This window comes from Oncorhynchus clarkii, chromosome 10 (genome assembly GCF_045791955.1).
Source record: "Oncorhynchus clarkii lewisi isolate Uvic-CL-2024 chromosome 10, UVic_Ocla_1.0, whole genome shotgun sequence".
NCBI classification, from domain to species: domain Eukaryota; kingdom Metazoa; phylum Chordata; class Actinopteri; order Salmoniformes; family Salmonidae; genus Oncorhynchus; species Oncorhynchus clarkii.
The window spans coordinates 68,053,052-68,076,571 of NC_092156.1; the positions used below are offsets into that span (position 1 = coordinate 68,053,052).

A 23,520-nucleotide genomic window follows, 5' to 3' on the forward strand; every position below is an offset into this window, starting at 1 on the left:
GGGGGAGGGGGAGAGATTTAATTTTATTAGTATCTTTTAGTCATCATTTGGACTAATCTTCCAAGAGTCCTTAAACATAAACACTGTTACAAACAGACATAATACCCTAACATATTGATCAGATAAATAGTCTTAACAGTCAGAGAGAGGGGGACAAAAGGGAGAAGGGAGATGTTGGAACGAGAGAGATGGACAGAAAGAGAGGGGAAGGAAAGATTTTTTAAAAGTGTTTGGTGTGGGCGAGATGGGCATGTGTGTGTGTGTCCCCCCATGTACATTCTGTCTCACCTCCAGCACCCCCTCCAGCAGTTTTCCCAGCACGTCTCTCCTCTTGAGCTTAGCTCTCTCCATGGCCTCCAGCTTCACAATCACTGCATCGATCTTAGACACTATACTACCTATGGAGTGCTCCATCCGGTCAACACGACGCACCAGCCTGGAATAGAACGGAACAATAATGTCAATAACACGTTTATATAACATGCTATATCCATAGTTACGACACATGGTTTAAAACATTTAAATATCAGGTACATCCTCTGTCGGAAACACACAGAGGACCTTTCAAAAGCCCAATACTTCAACTTGGCTGGTAATAGAACTCGACCTACACTTGAAACTCTTCGTAGGGCACGCCTCCTGAGCTGCTGCCGCGGCGACGGGAGCTGTGACCGCTGTCCTCGTCGTCATCCTCCTCCGAGTCGTCATGGCTACGGGGGAAGCTCCGCCCACTGGTGGGTCTGGGCAACGAGCTGCGCTCCAGATCCAGGTCCTCCTGGCCATATGTGCAGAGACACACTGAACATCTGCAAACATGTGTGTGTAGCTCGTTGCCCTGTGTGTGTGTGTGTGTGTGTCCACTCACTCTCTCTTTCTCCAGGTCGTCCCTCATCTGCTGGTGTTCGTGCTCAGTCAGCTCCTGGTCCCCACCGTGGTCATATTTGGCAAAGATGGCCTCAATCTCCTCATCTGTGTGGCCCTTTCTAAATACACAAACAACAACACATTTAGTTGTACATTTAGTATTACATGTCACGTGTGTTTTGATGTCTTTCTTTGTATGTATGTATAAATTAATGAAATAGTGTATGTTTATGAATTAGTCAGTGAAACCCCAGTTTGGTTTCAGGCGCTGCAGCGGTCACCCTTTGAGGTCCTGGCGGAGCTCGCCGAAGTTGAGTTTCCCACCGGCCTGGCGCAGACTGTCTGATATGTCATCCACAGTGGTCTTCTTCAGTCTCAGCTTCATCAAGGCTTTGTTACAGCCCTGCAGGGAGAGAAACAGCACCCGGACAAACTCAAGGACACCTATCAACACTGAGGTGAATGTTGTTGCCATTTTCATTTTCATTCTGCATTATGCAGTTATTCAGTACATGTTGATAATATTCAACAGTAACGTAAAATTACATTAACTTGAGTCTCCTTTTCAATTGAACTCTTTACTTCATAGAATTTTAAATATGAAGTTGCTATAATACAAGTCAGCTTGCAGTTGTTTAAAATACTCAGCTACAATGACGCGTTAAGGAATCACATACACCTACTAGAACAAATAACCCCACATACCATTTGGGTCCCATACCTTTTTAATGAGGTCCGTCATCTCCATCTCAGACCTCTGCTGGGACATGTCTGCCTTCACCTCTGAGTAGGTGTCATTGATGATGGCCAGGAACATATTCTACAGGGAGACAAAAAACAGTCAGAGCAAACGTTAATCTCTCTAGATAATGTAGATCAAATAGTACAAAATGAATATATATCAATATAACCACACATTTATCAATGGTAGTATATCAAAACTCACCATGAGGATGAAGAAGATGAAGAAGACGAAGGTGATGAAGTAGATGGGTCCCAGGACTGGGTTAGCCTCCTCTATCTCTGAGAACTCAAAGTCTCCCAGGATGATGCGGAACTGGGTAAAACTACATGGAAAAGAAGACAAGAAGAAGAAGCTATGAAGAGGCTAAGATGAAGCTATAGGGGTGCGTTACCATTATAGTTCCAATGGGTCAAATTCCAAACAAAATTCCAATCAATCAATGTCTATGAAGAACCTAAAGAACTGAGAATCTTGGAACCTGGGTTGATTCCAATCAAACCAATGTTACTTACATGCAGGCTTGGAAGGTACTGAAGTCGTTGACCTGGGTGCCAAACACCAGGTAGGCCAGCTGAGCGTAGGCCAGGAAGATGATGAAGAACATGATGGCGAAACCGATGAGGTCCTTGGCACAGCGAGACATGGTGGTGGACAGCTGGCTCATGGTCTTGTTGAAGTTGATGAACTTGAAGAGCTGAAGAGGAGAGATGAGCAGAAACCAGGTTAGAATTCAAGTGTCTTTGAAAAGCGTTATATCAATTCTGTCTTTTTTTATTTGTATTAAAATCATGCTAATATAGTCTCGCTTTATGGGAGCATACTTTGGCTTCTGCCAACAGGTCTGGACCTTTATGGCACAGGTAGTAGTACTCTCATCCTGTAACCAACTGTAGAGTGTCTGGTTCAAGCTCTGCTCCTGGTCAATTCCCACTCAATTGCTACATTCAGCGTGTCAAGCCATTCTTACCTTCACCCAGGAGAAAAGGACGATGACTGCGGCCATGTTGTTGAACGTAACCTGGAGGTGTGCCAGAGGCTCAAAGCTGGGGTGGGCGCTGTGGTTCTCCAGAAGGTCTTTGAGACGATTGCTCACCACTGATGTTCTGGTGATGTTGATGATTATGGCAGAAACACTCAACTGGAAAAAGAGGAGGGGGATATTTGGAATCTCAACACAACAATATTTGGATCCCTTTGTTCCAATGTCTATACTAGCCTACCACTTAGAATGCATGTTTATTGCACTGACTCATTCTAAGTAGTATGCTAGTGTGGATACTGGAACAGAGCCCTTCTTTACTTGTTTCAGGGTGTTTCAGGGAGACTCCATCCCTTCCTACTCCTTGCTAGGGCGGCCATCTTGAATTACGTACCACAACGATGAGGACGTCCAGGCAGTTCCACACACTCTTGAAGTAGCGCAGGCGGTGGATGCGGATCTCCAGGGCCTCCTCCACCACGTAGTACAGGATGAAGAGGCAGAAGGCCACCTCACACACCCCGACAAAGTAGTCCCAGCTGGACACGTAGCGAATCAGACGCACCGTCTGAAACTGCCAGGAAGTGACTACGCCTCCTGTAGCGGGGAACTCCACCACCAACCTGAAACATTCAATTCAATTCAACTGTATTTATCCCCGCAGTTAAGCCGACAGGTTAAACTGAATGAACAAGAGATATTCCGTATTCAGCCTCTCTAGGGTGAAAATCGAGGTTCAATGACACCAGATTGTGGATGAGGATGGTAACTAGAGAACTCCCATTGGATTGCATGAGTCATTGATCCCAACCATGGATGTCTTGAGAGCCTGAATTGAACCTATGTATCACCTATATAACCAGTGTGAAACAGTCCTAAGTAACATGTAATACGTATGTAATAACTCTGGGCTCTGTACCTGGCAATACAGAAGAGGTTGATGTTGCCGTTGTAGACGGAGAAGTCCAGGAAGACGGCTCTGGTTCCTCTGTCCAGCCACAGCTGGTGTTTTAGGGAGCGTAGCAAGCCAGCTGACTCATCTCTGGAACGGGCCAGGTCCTGGTAGTACCCCCCTCCACCGTAGGTAGCCACCTGGCCCCAGTAACTACTCCCATTCAGGTTGTTCTCCTCTGTGTACATCCACCTGGTGGGAAGACAGACAGTCAGACTCATCATAGAGCCACAGTGAAACAGTTTGGCCTGGTATTCACTGGTGGCTATTGGTGAGTGACCTTATACGCCATCATCTGGTGGACATCATCCATAATGTGCTTTCAGTTAACACTAGAGCACATGTTGTAACTATTGCTTTGGTTTAGTCTCTAGCATTACAACCAATTGTAGCTTTATGGTTGCTTTCTTATACGTTACCATTGAACTATACATCTAACAGTAGTGCATAGTAGTTTAGTAGACGTACGCAGTTCCGTTCATGGGGCCAAAGGGGGCGCTGTCCTCGTTGCTCGGGGTGTACATGTTGTAGCAGTCCTGCACCTCATCCCTAAGGTCCTCGTGCACGGAGCAGGATTCGTTGCGAACTTTGACCTGGCGGAGGCGGGGCACCCCCAGTAGCAGGTTCTCATAGTAGATCATACTGTGGTTCTCAGGGAGACTCTTGTTGTTGTACCACACTTCCCAATACATCCCGTTCAGGAAGGGACCCTCTGTGAACTGCATGGTGGAGAGACACGCACTGGTTACAGAGAGAATTTCAACTGAAAGCTCTGCTGGTCTGTTAGGTTCTAACTAGATTCATGGAAATGCTCCATTGTTCTATTTGGTGTTAATGAATGTGATTTGAACTACAGTGCCTTGCGAAAGTATTCGGCCCCCTTGAACTTTGCGACCTTTTGCCACATTTCAGGCTTCAAACATAAAGATATAAAACTGTATTTTTTTGTGAAGAATCAACAACAAGTGGGACACAATCATGAAGTGGAACGACATTTATTGGATATTTCAAACTTTTTTAACAAATCAAAAACTGAAAAATTGGGCGTGCAAAATTATTCAGCCCCCTTAAGTTAATACTTTGTAGCGCCACCTTTTGCTGCGATTACAGCTGTAAGTCGCTTGGGGTATGTCTCTATCAGTTTTGCACATCGAGAGACTGACATTTTTTCCCTTTCCTCCTTGCAAAACAGCTCGAGCTCAGTGAGGTTGGATGGAGAGTATTTGTGAACAGCAGTTTTCAGTTCTTTGCACAGATTCTCGATTGGATTCAGGTCTGGACTTTGACTTGGCCATTCTAACACCTGGATATGTTTATTTTTGAACCATTCCATTGTAGATTTTGCTTTATGTTTTGGATCATTGTCTTGTTGGAAGACAAATCTCCGTCCCAGTCTCAGGTCTTTTGCAGACTCCATCAGGTTTTCTTCCAGAATGGTCCTGTATTTGGCTCCATCCATCTTCCCATCAATTTTAACCATCTTCCCTGTCCCTGCTGAAGAAAAGCAGGCCCAAACCATGATGCTGCCACCACCATGTTTGACAGTGGGGATGGTGTGTGTTCAGGGTGATGAGCTGTGTTGCTTTTACGCAAAACATAACATTTTGCATTGTTGCCAAAAAGTTCAATTTTGGTTTCATCTGACCAGAGCACCTTCTTCCACATGTTTGGTGTGTCTCCCAGGTGGCCTGTGGCAAACTTTAAACGACACTTTTTATGGATATCTTTAAGAAATGGCTTTCTTCTTGCCACTCTTCCATAAAGGCCAGATTTGTGCAATACACGACTGACTGTTGTCCTATGGACAGAGTCTCCCACCTCAGCTGCAGATCTCTGCAGTTCATCCAGAGTGATCATGGGCCTCTTGGCTGCATCTCTGATCAGTCTTCTCCTTGTATGAGCTGAAAGTTTAGAGGGACGGCCAGGTCTTGGTAGATTTGCAGTGGTCTGATACTCCTTCCATTTCAATATTATCGCTTGCACAGTGCTCCTTGGGATGTTTAAAGCTTGGGAAATATTTTTGTATCCAAATCCGGCTTTAAACTTCTTCACAACAGTATCTCGGACCTGCCTGGTGTGTTCCTTGTTCTTCATGATGCTCTCTGCGCTTTTAATGGACCTCTGAGACTATCACAGTGCAGGTGCATTTATACGGAGACTTGATTACACACAGGTGGATTGTATTTATCATCATTAGTCATTTAGGTCAACATTGAATCATTCAGAGATCCTCACTGAACTTCTGGAGAGAGTTTGCTGCACTGAAAGTAAAGGGGCTGAATAATTTTGCACGCCCAATTTTTCAGTTTTTGATTTGTTAAAAAAGTTTGAAATATCCAATAAATGTCATTCCACTTCATGATTGTGTCCCACTTGTTGTTGATTCTTCACAAAAAAATACAGTTTCATATCTTTATGTTTGAAGCCTGAAATGTGGCAAAAGGTCGCAAAGTTCAAGGGGGCCGAATACTTTTGCAAGGCACTGTAAATACTTTTAAGTGCTGCTTTGGTTTTATGCTTCATATACACTACACAACAAAAAGTATGTGGACACCTACTCGTCGAATATCTCATTCCAAAATCCTGGGCATTAATACAGAGTTGTAGAGGAAAAGCTTCTGGGAAGGCTTTCCTCTACATGTTGGAACTGCTGCAGGGACTTGCTTCTATTCAGCCACAAGAGCATTAGTGAGGTTGGGCAATTATGCCTGGCTTGCAGTCGGTGATACCAATTCATCCCAAAGGTGTTCGAAGGGGTTGAGGCCAGTCAAGTTCCTCCACACCGATCTCGACAAACCATTTCTGTATGGACCTTGCTTTGTTCATGCAATTATTGTCATGCTGAAACAGGAAAGGGCCTTCCCTAAACCATTACCACAAAGTTGGAAGCACAGAAACGTCTAGAATGTCATTATATGCTGTAGCGTTAAGATTTCCCTTCACTGGAACTAAGGGGCCTAGTCCGAACCATGAAAAACAGCCCCAGACCATTATTCCTCCTCCAACAAACTTGACAGTTGGCACTATGCATCCTCCAAACCCCAATTCATCCGTCGGACTGCCAGATGGTGAAGCATGATTCATCACTCCAGAGAAAGCGTTTCCACTGCTCCAGAATCCAATTAAGGTGAGCTTTACACCGCTTGTGTGCGGCTGCTCGGGCATGGAAACCCATTTCATGAAGCCCTGGCGAACAGTTGTTGTGCTGACGTTGCTTCCAGAGGCAGTTTGGAACTCAGTAGTGAGACGATTTTTAAGCAATACGCGCTTCAGCACTTGGGGGTCCCGTTCTGTGAGCTTGCGTGGCCTACCACTTTGCGACTGAGCCGTTGTTGCTGCTAGACGCTTCCACTTCACAATAACTGCAGTTACAGTTGACCGGGGCAGCTCTGGCAGGGCAGAAATGTGATAAACTGACTTGTTGGAAAGGTGGCATCCTATGACGGTGCCACTGAGCTCTTCAGTAAGGCCAATCTACTGCCAATGTTTTTTTAATGGAGAATGCATGGCTGTGTGCTCGATATTTTACACCTGTCAGCACTGGATGTGGCTGAAATAGACAAATCCACTAATTTGAAGGGATGTCCACATACTTTTGTATATATAGTGTAACTGAGCATGGGCCAAAGTAAATGCATTGGCATCTTTGTTATGCCATAACTAAGTACCAAGCTCTATTTTCCAATCAGATAAAAAGCACAAAGCAGGAGATTAAACCACTGCATAGCAAACCGGGGAATTGACTCATTGAATTGACTCACCTTCCAGAATTCACCCATAGTTGAGAGGCTTCTGAATGTGGCTGTGTCCCCCGGGGACAGTGGTGTATCCAGGAAGAGCTGGGACATCACCTTGGTGTAGTAGTACATGTTGGAGCCCACCATCCCATAGGTCACTACACAACACAACAGAAGAGACTGTAAGAGTTTCTCTGCATGAGATTATGGTGCATTTTCCTTGGTGTTTTTAGTTACACACAGCGTACCTGTTCAGCATTTTCTAATAACTGTTTATTTCATACATGCTTGTATACATAACCAATGTTTAAAATAATGAATAACGGCATTAATGTTATCCTATCGTTATACTATATATTACTGTCGTGCTACAGTTGTATTAGCCTATATTGTGTTTACCCCCATAGTCCATTGACACATCGGTGCATCAATCTAAGTAACATAATTTAAAAAATCCCCATCAAAATCCATCAGTTTAAAAGAAAACTACCCAGAAACTATCTTTTGGTATTTGTTTCATTTGTCCATTGTTGACATAGTCCCGAAATATTTTGCTTGTCAGCAATAAAGTTTTCAAGATATGTAACTTTCAAAGTACAGAAATCATCCCCATATAATGCATTTTGCATAATTTGATGCTGTATTTTAAGTCATATGATGGGATGATTTTTGTATTTTGAAAGTTACATATCTTGAAAACTTGATTTCTGACAAGCAAAACAAATGTCAACAATCGACTAATCAAACAAATATCAAAGAATACCAAAAGTTTTGGGGTGGAATTTTCCTTTAAGCTCGAGATGTCTTTTTTTGTATTTTTTATGTCTCAATCCACCGCATCCGCCTGTGGCGGTCTTCCTCATCTGAGGCGGAAAGTGGCAGAGCTAGAGCTCTGTTTGTCCGACCAGGAGACATCCCTAAAAAATATACTCTCAAGAAAGCGTCTATAGTGTCTGAACGGTTTTGCCTACAAACTAATATGACCACTCTATAGAAAGGTAAGAATCTCACGAACATGATGGCTCTATGACAAGTGTGGTGGGACTAGTCTAAAGGTAACCCATACAAATGAAAGTATGGAGATAGTTTTGTTCCAACAAGGTGTTAAATATGTGTAAAAAAAACTAAAACATTGCCTGAGCTTTCGTATATGTCCTGGATATAGAACAGACACTTCCAAACCTTATTCCTTATTATACATTTTTTGACTGTCTTTTTTGCGTTATTCAATGCGTTTCTATGGGCTATAGTAGTAAAGGACAAATTCAATATTTTATTTAAAATAAAAATATATATATATACCTAAAGGGGTCCTAAAATGTTAATAAAATAGCTAAATGGTCCATGGTATGACTTTCTTAAAACAATCCCCACCCCCCAACGGCTTACACTTCTAAGAAATGTATACAACAATATTGTGAACTACATCTTTGTGTTGATCATGTGTTTCTCTCTCTGAATGGTCCAACAGGTACAGTGCTGAACCTCAACATGGGGACCCTCTGGGGTGCGTGCTCAGTCCCCTCCTGTACTCTCTGTTCACTCATGACTGCATGGCCAGGCATGACTCTCTGAATGGTCCAACAGTTACAGTTAGCACCAGCTACCAAATCCTGGCCTACCGCACTGAGGCCAAGACCTGTTTAAGATGCCACTGAAAACAGAAACGTATAGGGGAAAGGGAATAGCTAGTCAGTTACACAACTGAATGCATTCAACCGAAATGTGTCTTAAGCATTTAACCCAACACCTCTGAATAGGGCTGCCTTAATTGACATCCATGTCATTGGCGCCAGGAGAGCAGTTGTAACCCCAAACGTCTGTGTATACTTGAATCTGGTCAACCAGCTCCCATGCACAGGGAATAGGCTTACACTTCCACAAGCAGCAAAGTAACAGGGATAAAACGTATTCAGCGTTCCATAGTCAATACAGGACTAAGAATGAATCGTACTACACCGGGCTCTGACGCTCGTCGGATGTGGCAGGGCTTGCAAACTATCACAGACTACAAAGGGAAGCACAGCCGCGAGCTGCCCAGTGACACGAGCCTACCAGATGAGCTAAATTACTTCTATACTCGCTTCGAGGCAAGTAACACTGAAATATTCATGAGAGCATCAGCTGTTCCGGATGACTGTGTGATCACACTCTCCATAGCCGATGTGAGTAAGATCTTTAAACAGGTCAACATTCACAAGGCCCAGGACCAGACGGATTACCACGATGTGTACTCCGAGCATGCGCTGACCAACTGGCAAGTGTCTTCACTGACATTTTAACCTGTCCCTGACTGAGTCTGTAATACCAACATGTTTCAAGCAGACCACCATAGTCGTTGTGCCCAAGAACACTAAGGTAACCTGCCCGAATGACTACCGACCCATAGCACCCACGTCTGTAGCCATGAAGTGCTTTGAAAGGCTGGTCATGGCTCACATCAATACCATTATCCCAGAAACCCTATACCCACTCCAATTTGCATACTGCCCCAACAAATCCACATATGATGCAATCTCTATTGCACTCCACAATGTCTTTTCCCACCTGGACAAAAGGAACACCTAGGTGAGAATGCTATTCATTGACTACAGCTCAGCGTTCAACACCATAGTGCCTTCAAAGCTCATCACTAAGCTAAGGATCCTGGGACTAAACACCTCCCTCTGCAACTGGATCCTGAACATCCTGACGGACCGCCCACAGGTGGTAAGGGTCGGTAACAACACATCCGCCACGCTGATCCTCAACACGGGGACCCCTCAGGGGTGCGTGCTCAGTCCCCTCCTGTACTATCTGTTCACTCATGACTGCATGGCCAGGCACGACTCTAACACCATCATTAAGTTTGCGGATGACACAACCATGGTAGGCCTGATCACCGACAACGATGAGACAGCCTATAGGGAGGTCAGTGACCTGGCCGTGTTATGCCAGGACAACAACCTCTCCCTCAATGTGATCAAGACAAGGGAGATGATTGTGGACTATGGGAAAGTAGGACCGAGCACGCCCCCATTCTCATCGACGGAGCTGTAGTGGAGCAGTTTGAGAGCTTCAAGTTCCTTGGTGTCTACATCACCAACACACTATCTTGGTCCAAACACACCAAGACAGTCAAGACAAAACCTATTCCCACTCAGGAGACTGAAAAGACTTGGCATGGGTCCTCAGATCCTCAAAAAGTTCTACAGCTGCACCAGCGAGAGCATCCTCACTGGTTGCATCACTGCCTGGTATGGCAACTGCTCGGCCTCCGACCACAAACCACTACAGAGGGTAATGCGTACGGCCCAGTAGATCACTGGATCCGAGCTCCCTGCCATCCAGGACCTCTATACCAGATGATGTCAGAGGAAGGCCCTAAAAATTGTCAAAGACTCTAGCCACCCTAGTCATAGACTGTTCTCTCTGCTACCGCACGGCAAGCGGTACCGGAGTGCCAAGTCTAGGTCCAAAAGGCTTCTTAACAGCTTCTACCACCAAGCAATAAGACTCCTGAACATCTAATCAAATGGCTACCCAAACTATTTGCATTGCCCCCCCCCCCCCCCCCCCCCCCCCCCTTACGCTGCTGCTACTCTCTGTTTATTATCTATACATAGTCACTTTAACTCTACCTACATGTACATATTACCACAATTACCTCAACTAACCGGTGCCCCCGCAACATTAACTCTTTACCGATTCCCCCTGTATATAGCCTCGCTATTGTTATTTTACTGCTGCTCTTTAATTATTTGTTACTTTGGGAAAAAAAAGTTTATATTTTTTTACATAACAATTATTTTTCTTAAATTGCATTGTTGGTTAAGGGCTTGTAAGTAAGCATTTCACTGTAAGGTCTACTACACCTGTTGTATTTGGCGCATGTGACAAATCAAATTTGATTTGATTGTGGTATTTTAACAATGGAGGATTTGGTTGATTTCAAGTTTTTAAGTATACGTTTTTCATGATGATTGATAAGAAAAGTATCGTCCAACCCGACTTATTCAGCATTCCATTGTAGTATTTGCTTATATGCTCTGTTGGACTGCATCCAGGTCCATATTTAAGCTATATCTAAATAAATATACATAAACAGTCCAACATACACACATATAGCCCATATGGCTCATATATATGCTATTTTCCAAGCCTCTATTTCATTGACTCCCACCTGGCTGAGAAACTGGCTGATCTAGCTCCATCTATCCAGCCAGGAAATGACTTCCTGATCCACCCAAAACCCCATTCTGGCACGGGAACACTTTTCCTCTCAGCAGCCGTGGTATAAGGAGTGGTGAAACTAGATTAATAGCATTCTGACTCTCGGTTGTGCTGTATTCTGGAACTTTCATCATCTTCCCACAATCCTATTCCCAAACGTACAATAATAGTGACTAAACTCTAATGGAAGTTCCTGGCTTGAGGAAGCTTTCCTGATACGCTGCCAGAGTTGTTTATCAGACCTAAGGAGTTTGGAAAATGACTTTTCTGCAGGAAAAGCTGGTCAGCGGGAAAAAGTATCCTCACGGACAGACGTTAGTATTAGTCCTAGCTAAGAGCAGCAGTTACATAGTAATACCACTTCAATATGTTTTCAAGAAAATACAAATGCGAGAGCACAAAAGTGCTATACTTGATAGGTGTATGTACTTTTACTACTACCTTATTACAATGTCATTATATTGGTTTGCCTATCCTAAAGTTATTCTGGTTCATAAACTGGGTGGTTTAAGCCCTGAATGCTGATTGGCTGACAGACGTGGTATATCAGACCGTATACCACAGGTATGACAAAACATTATTTCTACTGCTCTAATTACGTTGGTAACCAGTTTATTATAGCAATAAGGCACCTCGGGGGTGTGATATATGGCCAATATACCACGGCTAAGGGCTGCATTCAGGCACTCCTTATCCGTGGTATATTGGTCATATACCACACCCCCTCGGGCCTGACTGTTTAAATAATGCATGTCTACGAAGTGGGGCCAACATGTTTTATGCAAAAAGACTCTTATGATGCCCAACATGCATCCTCTGTGGGTGTGTTTTTGTGTGTGTTTTTTTTCACCTTTGTTTAACCAGAGAAAAGAGTCTCCAGCTTCAGAGATTTTTGCAGTTCGTTCCAGTCATTGGCAGCAGAGAACTGGAAGGAAAGGCAGCCAAAGGAGGAATTGGCTTTGGGGTGACTAGTGAAATATACCTCCTGGTAGGCTATTTTGTAAATGACATCACCGAAGTCGAGGATCGGTAGGATAGTCAGTTTTACGAGGGTATGTTTGGCAGCATGAGTGAAGGATGCTTTGTTGCGAAATAGGAAGCCGATTCTAGATTTTAGAGATGCTTAATGTGGGTCTGGAAGGAGAGTTTACAGTCTAACCAGACACCTAGGTATTTGTAGTTGTCCACATATTCTGGGTCAGAACCGTCCAGAGTAGTGATGCTGGACGGGCGGGCAGGTGCGGGCAGCAAACGGTTGAAGAGCATGCATTTAGTTTATTTAAGAGCAGTTGGAGGCCACGGGAGAGTTGTATGGCATTGAAGCTCGTCTGGAGGTTAGTTAGCACAGTGTCCAAAGAAGGGCCAGAAGTATACAGAATGGTGTCGTCTGCGTAGAGGTGGATCAGAGAATCCCCAACAGCAAGAGAGACATCATTGATGTATACAGAGAAGAGAGTCGGCATTAGAATTGAACCCTGAGGCACCCCCATAGAGACTGCCAGAGGTCCGGACAACAGGCCCTCCGATTTGACACACTGAACTCTATCAGAGAAGTAATTGGTGAACCAGGCGAGGCAGTCATTTGAGAAACCAAGGCTGTTGAGTCTGCCGATAAGAATGTGGTAATTGACAGAGTCGAAAGCCTTGGCCAGGTCGATGAATACGGCTGCACAGTATTGTCTCTTATCGATGGCAGTTATGATATTGTTTAGTACCTTGAGCGTGGATGAGGTGCACCCATGACCAGCTCGGAAGCCAGATTGCATAGCGGAGTAGTTACGGTGGGATTCGAAATGGTCGGTAATCTGTTTGTTAACTTGGCTTTCGAAGACCTTAGAAAGGCAGGGTAGGATAGATATAGGTCTGTAACATTTTGAGTCTAGAGTGTCTCCCCCTTTGAAGAGGGGGATGACCACGGCAGCTTTCCAATCTTTGGGGATCTCAGACGATACGAAAGAGAGGTTGAACAGGCTAGTAATAGGGGTTGCAACAATTTCGGCGGATAATTTTAGATAGAGGGTACAGATTGTCTAGCCCGGCTGATTTGTAGGGGTCCAGATTTTGCAGCTCTTTCAGAACATCAGCTATCTGGATTTGGGTGAAGGAGAAATGGAGGAGGCTTGGGCGAGTTGCTGTGAGGGGTACAGGGCAGTTGACCGGGGTAGGGGTAGCCAGGTTGAAAGCATGGCCAGCCGTAGAAAAATGCTTATTGAAATTCTCAATTATCGTGGATTTATCGGTGGTGACAGTGTTTCCTAGCCTCAGTACAGTGGGAGGAGGTGCTCTTATTCTCCATGGACTATACAGTGTCCCAGAACTTTTTTGAGTTTGGGGTACAGGATGCAAATTTCTGCTTGAAAAAGCTAGCCTTGGCTTTCCTAACTGCTTGTGTATATTGGTTCCTAACTTCCCTGAAAGGTTGCATATCACGGGGGCTATTTGATGCTAATGCAGTACTCCACAGGATGTTTTTGTGCTGGTCAAGGGCAGTCAGGTCTGGAGTGAACCACGGGCTATATCTGTTCCTGGTTCTACATTTTTTGAATGGGGCATGCTTATTTACGATGGTGGGGAAGGCACTTTGAAAGAATAACCAGGCATCCTCTACTGACAGGATGAGGTCAATATCCTTCCAGGATACCCGGGATACCCGGGCCAGGTCGATTAGAAAGGCCTGCTCACTGAAGTGTTTTAGGGAGCGTTTGACAGTGATGAGGGGTGGTCGTTTGACCGCAGACCCATTACGGATGCAGGAAATGAGGCAGTTATCGCTGAGATCTTGGTTGAAAAGAGCAGAGGTGTATTTGGAGGGCAAGTTAGTTAGGATGATATCTATGAGGGTGCCCGTGTTTACGGATTTGGGGTTGTACCTGGTAGGTTCATTGATAATTTGTGTGAGATTGAGGGAATCAAGCTTAGATTGTAGGATGGCCGATGGTGTCCAGGGCACAGCTGGGGGCAGAGGGTGGTCTATAGCAAGCGGCAACGCGAGAGACTTATTTCTGGAAAGGTGGATTTTTAGAAGTAGAAGCTCTAATTGTTTGGGCACAGACCTGGATAGTATGACATAACTCTGCAGGCTACCACTCTGCCCCCTTTGGCAGTTCTATCTTGTTGGAAAATGGTATAGTTAGGGATGGAAATGTCAGGGTTTTTGGTGATCTACCTAAGCCAGGATTCAGACACGGCTAGGACACCCGGGTTGGCAGAGTGTGCTAAGGCAGTGAATAAAACAAACTTGGGGAGGAGGCTTCTAATGTTAACATGCATGAAACCAAGGCTACGGTTACAGAAGTCAACAAATGAGAGCGCATGGGGAATGGGAGTGGAGCTAGGCACTGCTGGGCCTGGATTCACCTCTACATCACCAGAGGAACAGAGGAGGAGTAGGATAAGGTTACGGCCAAAGGCTATAAGAACTGGTCATCTAGTACGTTCGGAACAGAGAGTAAAAGGAGCAGGTATCTGGGCGCGATAGATTAGATTCATGGCATAATGTACAGACAAAGGTATGGTAGGATGTGAATACAGTGGAGGTAAACCTAGGCGTAGAGTGACGATGAGAGAGATATTGTCTCTAGAAGCATCATTTAAACCAGGTAATGTCACCGCATGTGTGGGAGGTGGAACTGAAGGGTTAGCTAAGGCATATTAGCAGGGCTAGAGGCTCTACAGTGAAATTAGACAATAATCATTAACCAGAACTGCAATGGACAAGGCATATTAACATTAGGGAGAGGCATGCGTAGCCAAGTGATCATAGGGGTCCAGTGAGTAGTTAAGCTGGCTGGAGACACGGCGATTCAGACAGTTAGCGGGCCGGGGCTAGCAAACTAGCAGAAGGGCTTTAGAGGTACGTCGTGACGGAAGAAGTCTGTTGTAGCCTCCTCATGCGGAGCCTCCGTGTGTGTGTGTGTGTGTCCCGTGTGTGTGGTACTTACAGATACACAGTGTGATGAGGAAGATGACGTAGGTGACCATTTCTCTCAGGACGTTCCTCAGGTACCTCTCTCTGCTGCTGTCACTGTCCTCCATCAGCTGAGTACCCCATAGAACTGGGGGAAAAAAACATTTCAACACACACATTAGTATCCTTCCTTAACCATCAATGCTCGGCTTGAGATGCCAGTGCATTACCAATGAGGGCATCTACAGGTGTGTGTTGACCTAAGTGGTGTATGGAACAGTGAGGAAGAACGGCCAGAGAGGTGTTTGAGCCAATGACACAGGTCTCTCTACAAGTTAAAGGGCAAGTGCACTACCTCCTGTGTCATAAAGGTCCAGACCTCTTGGCAGCTGTAGTGTTCTTCATACAAGGAGGAAACGTAAGTGACACTAACTTCTTATTTTCTTCAGTATCCTCTTCCCACAGCTTTTGATGTCATGTCTGTCTTGCTGCAGGGCATCCACTGTCGGCGTCGGGTATAATCCACGGTGGATGCGGGTGCTGCTCCCTCCAGCGGTGTAACTTCCCAACCCGCTGCTGCAGCTACTGCTGGAGCCCGTGGACACTGATCTTCTCCCGGGGCTAGCCGGAGGCCAATCGGCCCCCATCATCTCATCCTCCGGTTCAAACCCCGGGTTGTCACGACTCCAGGCTTGTCTTGAGGGGGGTGATGGTGTGCCTATGGCGCCCCCGAGCCCCAAATCCTGGTGCTGTATGTTCTCCATCTCAATCCCCTCGCTTGTGTCCAATCTGTGCGGCAAGGACGCACCCGCTGCGCCCGTGGCGGACCTGCCAGCCTGATTCTGCTGCGGTTGTTGTGATCTCACCCGAGTCGAGCTCATTGTTAGTCCAATTCACTGAAAAGCTTTTAAAGGCCAGACTAACTACATTTACAAAACGTTAAAATCAATTATGTCTCTAGCCACTAACAAGTGCTAGGTTTATGTCACGCTTGACGCGCATATCAGAAAGGAAATGTTTACGCACACATTAAAATATGTAAGAAAGTTGCCCAAGTTCAAACTCTGCAAATTAATTTCGGGAAACAGATGAACTAATTTTGATTATTTGTATATGTTCCTGTTCACAGCAAATATACTTCGAAACGTAAATTGCTTACTAAGAAATAAAAATAACAGAACTAAAGTTTCTGTCTTCAAGAAAGTGAGCGTCTGCGTAGTTTTAGATCAAACTATTGCAAAAGTAGGTATATCAACAACAACAAATATAGATAGTTACAAAACTAATTTGTAGCCTAAACATTTACTAATGAAACTGAAAACTATCAACGAAATGCCTCGTTTATGGAAAAGAAGCCAAACACTTTCCTTGTCCCGGGCCAGCCATCTTGTTCTTGCTGTTCCCCCGAAATCTCACATTCTCATTTGTTGGAGACTCAGATTACATTAGAAGTCATGGCGTCACAGACACTGTGGCATGCACCTCTGGAAAATACAGCACAGTCGAATGTGTAGGGGTGAATCACTTTTGGTAAAATACAATTTCACATCTTAGAATTGTACAATATAGAATACAATATAATATAATCAAGTTGCTGTGCATTCCATCATTATTAAACGAGTAAAAAAAAACATTTCAATATTTATTTCTACAGCAGTAAACTATAATTGCCTTATATGGCTCAGCAAAACACGTTTTTCTCCAAAGGTTTATATTAGTTTTTGTTCGTTTTCTGAGCAATTTCTATTCGGGGTGAGTGTTTGCAGTGCTGTGAATGGAATGAGAATGAATAGCCTACTATTTAGAATGAATAAAATCACAATTTGTCATGAGGACATTATTTTAGGGCTAAATGCATGTGCCTTTAGAAACAAAAAAACTATACTTTGTATAACCACGTATGTTTGGGTCTGGGGCTGCTAAGCAACAAGACAGTCCTGCAAAACCCCTGGCCAGGATTGGATGTGATTTGGACCCAATAATTGAGTGATATTTCTAAAGGCCAATCATATTTCTTTACATGGAACAACAGTATTTCTACTAGTACTTCCATAGTTATTCGGTCACTTGGTGTGTTCTTTTCTAGCAACATTGTTACTGTATTACCTTTACTCACTGTTGCGTTATTTATGTCCATTAGATGGCGCTCATTCTCCAATTTTGATTTAAATCACCCACCGGCTCAATTCACAAGGGAGTTAACTCAAGGTAGTTACGTCAAGGTAACAATCACTGTTCAAGAAAGTACTCTTTTTTTTATATATATAACTTATAACAAACGCACAGTATACCTTCGTTGTTCTTCACCCTTTACATGTTTTGCTCAAGGACTGATAACTATACACCCACTGCTGTTAACAACATTGCTGTACTTTACAATAGCTGAATTGGATTGATAGTTCCTTGACTGAGTGAATCATCATGACTGATAAGATGTTGCGTTCTTCTCTCAGAACAAGTCTCTACAGTTCAGATAAGGAGAGAACAGCTGTGCAGGAACTGCCAGCCTGATACAGTAATGTAGCCTGATGGTGGTATGCTGTTGGAATTCAGGGTTGGTTAGGTTACTTTCTAAATGTAATCCTTTACAGTTACTGGTTACCTGTCCACAATTGTAATCAGTAACGTAACTTTTGAATGACCCAAATTCAGTATAATCTGATTACTTTCAGTTACTTAGGGGGAATTAGAGGAAGATAAGAAATATCCATCAAATGCATTTAGTGTGTCATCAGAGTGGTCTCTGGCGTGTGGTCAGACTCATTCAGGTGGAACAAACTTAACTTCGCAAACATCCTTTCTGAATTTGAAAGTTATCTGATTATAATACTTTTTGCTGGTAATTTAACTGATTACACTTACAGTTTTGTTGTAATAAAATTACTCCCTAACCCTGTGTGTGACGATAACTAAGCAATATGTTATCCTTTGTTGGGTACTTGAATCCTATTCAGTAGCAAGTAACAACATCAATAGGATATGGTTAGTAGTGGTATATCTGATCAAGGTTTTTGGTGAAATCACTTCATCAATTACAACTTTATTTTTTTTAAATGGCGGCGAAACAACCAAAGTCCTGGTAAACATTTTACTTTTCGAACACTGTTCCGCTTCAAAACAAACAAAATAATTAAGAATATGATGTAATATTTCCATATTATAGCTATTTGTCAAAACAAGGCCTCTGGCACACTCTAAATTTCACAATAGGCTCTGTGCTGTATCACAAAGCACTGGCATGAGAGGGTTGTTTAATTAGCATGTATCAGCCTTCATGATAGATTTCCATGGGAAAGAGACTTCAGATAATGTTGCAGGCATGGGATGTCAACAGTGCTGTCCGTGTTCTATCTGCAGTGACTATCCTCGTGATGTTATCTGATGACAAAGAAGGTAGGTATCATCAATATAGAGTTGGCTGTAACTATTTACAAATTGTGTTTTTTTTCTCAGAGACTTTGTACCATGTGTTATAAAGTAAACCTTTGTATGGGTTATTTTTGCATTTATCAAGCTTTGTGATGTCATGATGTATTCTTCATAGAATCAACTCTTTCTTTCTACAATCTATCCCTAATGGTGATGTGATCTAATTAGAAACAAGCATACCATGTTACATAACTGCCTCTTGCAACACTGTATAAGTCCCAAAAGTCACCCTATTCCCTTGTGCACTGTTTTAGACCAGGGCCAATAGGGCACTGGTCAAAAGTAGTGGACTATATACGGAATAGAATGTCTATTGGGACGCACACATTGTGTGTAATGTCAAGAGATCTTTTCATATGATGTCATGCCATTAGGTTATCAAAAACATTATAGGTGAGTTGTTCATTGCCTTCAGTCAGAACGAAAAAAGAACAAGCATTCCTTTCCTTGGATCAAAACATGATCATTTTTAACCTCGACAGGCAAAGGTGTTACAAACAGCCGCAAATACACTTCACGACCAAAAGTATGCTTGTCGAAAATCTCATTCCAAAATCATGGGCATTAATATGGAGTTGGACCCCCTTTGGTGCTATAACAGCCTCCACTCTTCTGGGAAGGCTTTCCACTAGATGTTGGAACATTGCTGTGGGGACTTTTCTATTCCATTCAGCCACAAGAGCATTAGTGAGATTGGGCAATGATACTGGGTGATTAGGTCTGGCTTGCAGTCGACGCTCCAATTCATCCCAAAGGTGTTCGATGGGGTTGAGGTCAGGGCTCTGTGCAGGCCAGTCAAATTCTTCCACATCGATCTCGACAAACCATTTCTGTATGGAACTTGCTTTGTGCACGGGGGCATTGTCATGCTGAAACAGGAAAGGGCCTCCCCCAAACTGTTGCCACAATGTTGGAAGCACAGAATCGTCTAAAATGTTATTGTATGCTGTAGCGTTAAGATTTCCCTTCACTGGAACTAAGGGGCCTAGCACGAACCATGAAAAACCTCCACCAAACTTTTAAATCAAATTGTATTGGTCACATACACGCATTTGGTAGATGTTATTGCGGGTGTAGCGATGCCTGTGCTTCTAGTTCCGATAGTGCAGAAATATCTAACAAGTAATATCTAACAATTTCACAACATATACCCAATACACACAAATCTAAGTAAAGGAATGGAATTAAGAATATATAAATATATGGACGAGCAATGTCAGAGCGGCATAGACTAAGATGCAGTAGAATAGTATAGAATAAAGTATATACATATGAGATTGGTAATGCAAAATATGTAAACATTATTAAAGTGACATTATTAGAGTGACTAGTGTTCCATTTATTAAAGTGGCCAATGATTTTAAATCTGTGTATATAGGCAGCAGCCTCTCTGTGCTAGTGATGGCTATGTAACAGCCTGAAGGCCTTGAGATAGAAGCTGTTTTTCAGTCTCTCGGTCCCAGCTTTGATGCACCTGTACTGCCCTCGCCTTCTGGATGATAACGGGGTCTACAGGCAGTGGCTCGGGTGGTTGTTGCCTTTTAAATTGTCGCTATGCATTCGGGCAGGTAGCGTTCTCCTGGCATCCGCCAAACCCATATTAGTTTGTCGGACTGCCAGATGGTAACGAGTGATTCATTACACCAGAGAACGCGTTTCCACTGCTCCAGAGTCCAATGGTCGTCGAGCTTTACACTTCTCTAGCCAACTTTTGGCATTGCGCATGGTGATCTTAGGCTTGTGTGCGGCTGCTCGGCCATGGAAACACATTTCATGAAGCTCCCAACGAACAGTTCTTGTGCTAATATTGCTCCCAGAGGCAATTTGGAACTTGGTAGTGAGTGTTGCAACCGAGGACAGATGATTTTTACACGCCACACACTTCAACACTCGGCTGTTCCGTACTGTGAGCTTGTGTAGCCTATCACTTCACTGCTGAGCCGTTGTTGCATCTAGACTTTTCCACTTCACAATAACTGCACTTACCGCTGACCGGGGCAGCTCTAGCAGTGCAGAAAGTTTACAAAATGACTTGTTGGAAACGTAGCAATAGCATCCTATGACGTTGCCACGTTGAAAGTCTCTGAGCTCTTCAGTAAGGCCATTTTATTGCCAATGTTTGTCTATGGAAATTGCATGTCTGGGTGCCTGATTTTATACACCTGTCAGCAATAGGTGTAGTTGAAATAGCTAAATCCACTAATTTTAAGGGATGTCCACATACTTTTGTATATAATGTGTATTTTCACGTATCTTCAGGTGTTACAAACTGTCACAAATATTTCCGCAGTGAGTATTTTCATTATCATCATCATAAATGGCCATTCATTTATTGTTGACTGTACAGTTTGTGTTTCAATAATAATGTAATAAACATTGTACTTTTAGTGGGCAATTCTGAACATGAACAATTGATCCATTCCATTCTATGTTGGTTCCTAGGGCTCCAGAAGCGATCTGAGGACGTCTGGTTCCTTGAAGGCTATCAGGTCACCGCGAGGGACGAGGAGAGGGGAGATGGGTGTAAGGAGTTCCAGCTAACCCCTCCACTCCCCCTCCCAGACCACCACAGCCTTCCCTCCTGGTGTAGCTCTCCCTTCCACTGGGGCATATTTTGTGTACCCCATGGTGGTCGATGTGGCTGGGAAGAAAATCTATTCGCCTGCCAAGTTCCCAGACATGAGAGAGGTATAGCAGGGCACACAGGTACAAGTCGTGCCCATGCCTGCTGGGAGCAATGTGCAGCAGTCTGGTAACCTGACAAGGCCTGGATCCAACCAGTCCTGGTTATCCCTCAGTACTCTTCACTCCCTCCTGAGAGAGGGGAAGGGGAGCTATGACCCACCTGTAGTGGTGGTGATCTAGGGTGTGTATACAATACTAAAAGCTGTTAACTCTGCCAATGATGTCAAAGTTATGCTCAGTCTGTACCCTGGCCTGCCTGCCATCCTGTAACTTTTCCCCACCTCTGGATTACCGACCTCTGCCTGACCTGACCCACTCAGCCCCTCTCCATTCCCATGGACGTTAGAGCACTGGACGGTCGCTCTATAGGCAGAGTCACCCAAAACCCCACTCCCATCAACCTACGGGTGTCAGGAAATCACAGCGAGACTATCCAGTTCCTGCTCATCAAGTCGCCTCTGATTCCAGTAGTATTGGGATTCTCCTGGCTCGAACAACACAATCCCCTCATTAACTGGTCTACTGGTGCCATCATGGGCTGGAGCCCGTTCTGCCACGGCCATTTCCTGAAGTCAGCACAACCTGCCCCGGGACGTCTTCCTGGGGGCTCGGAAGGTTCCCTGGATCTCTCCGCCATTCCAGCGGAGTACCAGGACTTCCCGGGAGGTGTTCAGCAAGGCCCGGGCCATGTCGCTTCCACTTCACCGACCCTATGACTGTGGGATTGACCTTCCCCCTACCACCACGCTGTCCCGGGAACGTCTGTGCTCTCTGTCGGGACCGGAGACCAAGGCTATGGATACCTACATTGGGGACTCCCTAGCTGCTGGATTTATCTGTCCCTCTTCCTCTCCCGCCGGCGCGGGGTTCTTCTTCGTGGAGAAAAAGGATAAGACCCTGCGCCCGTGCATTGACTACTGGGGACTCAATGACATTATGGTTAAGGACCGCTATCACTCATCTCCTCGGCCCTCGAGCCGCTCCAGGGGGCCATTGTATATTCCAATCTGGATCGACAGAACGCCTACCATCTGGTGCGGATACGAGAGGGGGACGAGTGGAAGACCGCCCTCAACACGGCCAGTGGCCACTACGAGTATCTGGTCATGTCCTTTGGCCTCACCAACGCCCCTGCTGTGTTCCAGGCTCTGGTGAATGATGTTCTCCGTGACATGTTTAAACAGTTCGTCTTTGTCTACATTGATGACATCCTCGTCTTCTCCCGCTCCCCTCAAGAACACATGCTCCACGTCCGGCAGGTCCTTCAACTTCTTCTGGAGAATCAGCTGTATGTGAAGGCGGAGAAGTGCGAGTTCCATCGCTCCACCATCCCTTTTGTGGATGACATCATGTCTGCTGGGAGTGTCAAGATGAATCCTGGGAAGGTGAGAGCAGTGATGGATTGGCCTCAGCCTACGTCCAGGGTGCAGTTGCAACGTTTTCTGGGGTTCTCCAACTTGTACTGTCGCTTTATCCGGGGTTACCCTGGCTTCCCCCTGTCAGCACTCACCTCGCCCAAGGTTCTGTTCACGTAGTCTCCAGCTGCTGACCAGGCGTTCTGGGACCTCAAACATCGCTTCACCACAGCCCCCATCCTGGTTCATCCCACCACCCATCCCCCATCCCGTCATGCCCTTGACCTCAAGCTATATCCCTGCACCTTCTTCTCCCATAGCCTCAACCCCACGGAAAGGAACTACGATGTGGGGAATCGTGAGCTTCTCGTGGTGAAGATGGCGTTGGAGGGGGCGGAACAATTGTGTGGACTGACCACAAAAACCTGGAGTATCTCCGCACCTCCAAGCGCCTCAACTCCAAGCAAGCCAGATGGGCCCTGCTGTTCACATGGTTCAACTTCTCCCTCTCAAACCAGCCAGGATCCAAGAATGTCAAGCCAGATGCACTGTCCCACCGCTATAGCCCCACGACTACTACCCCGGAACCCGAGACCATCCTTCCCACTTCGTGCCTGGCGAGGGCACTCGGCAGCGGGTCAATAGGGAAGCAGGT

At 44.8% G+C, this 23,520-nt stretch overlaps 1 protein-coding gene across 2 annotated transcripts in view; it reads right to left on the bottom strand.

Moving 5' to 3' along the window:
- Nucleotides 1–16,858, bottom strand: part of LOC139419047 (polycystic kidney disease 2) — an 18,695-nt gene extending 1,837 nt beyond the window's left edge. The window contains exons 1-14 of one of the 2 annotated variants that reach the window (XM_071168909.1): nucleotides 15,830–16,858; nucleotides 15,431–15,544; nucleotides 7,302–7,435; nucleotides 4,009–4,259; nucleotides 3,508–3,732; nucleotides 2,983–3,211; nucleotides 2,577–2,747; nucleotides 2,122–2,303; nucleotides 1,811–1,931; nucleotides 1,586–1,684; nucleotides 1,146–1,267; nucleotides 866–983; nucleotides 612–775; nucleotides 289–436 (exon numbers count right to left, since the gene is read on the bottom strand). In XM_071168909.1, coding sequence (XP_071025010.1) covers nucleotides 289–436; nucleotides 612–775; nucleotides 866–983; nucleotides 1,146–1,267; nucleotides 1,586–1,684; nucleotides 1,811–1,931; nucleotides 2,122–2,303; nucleotides 2,577–2,747; nucleotides 2,983–3,211; nucleotides 3,508–3,732; nucleotides 4,009–4,259; nucleotides 7,302–7,435; nucleotides 15,431–15,544; nucleotides 15,830–16,277 — 2,526 coding nt within the window. In that variant the 5' untranslated portion in view covers nucleotides 16,278–16,858. The remainder of the gene's footprint in view (nucleotides 1–288; nucleotides 437–611; nucleotides 776–865; nucleotides 984–1,145; nucleotides 1,268–1,585; nucleotides 1,685–1,810; nucleotides 1,932–2,121; nucleotides 2,304–2,576; nucleotides 2,748–2,982; nucleotides 3,212–3,507; nucleotides 3,733–4,008; nucleotides 4,260–7,301; nucleotides 7,436–15,430; nucleotides 15,545–15,829) is intronic. The other variant, XM_071168910.1, reaches the window with a different exon arrangement.
- Nucleotides 16,859–23,520: the final 6,662 nt, after the last annotated feature.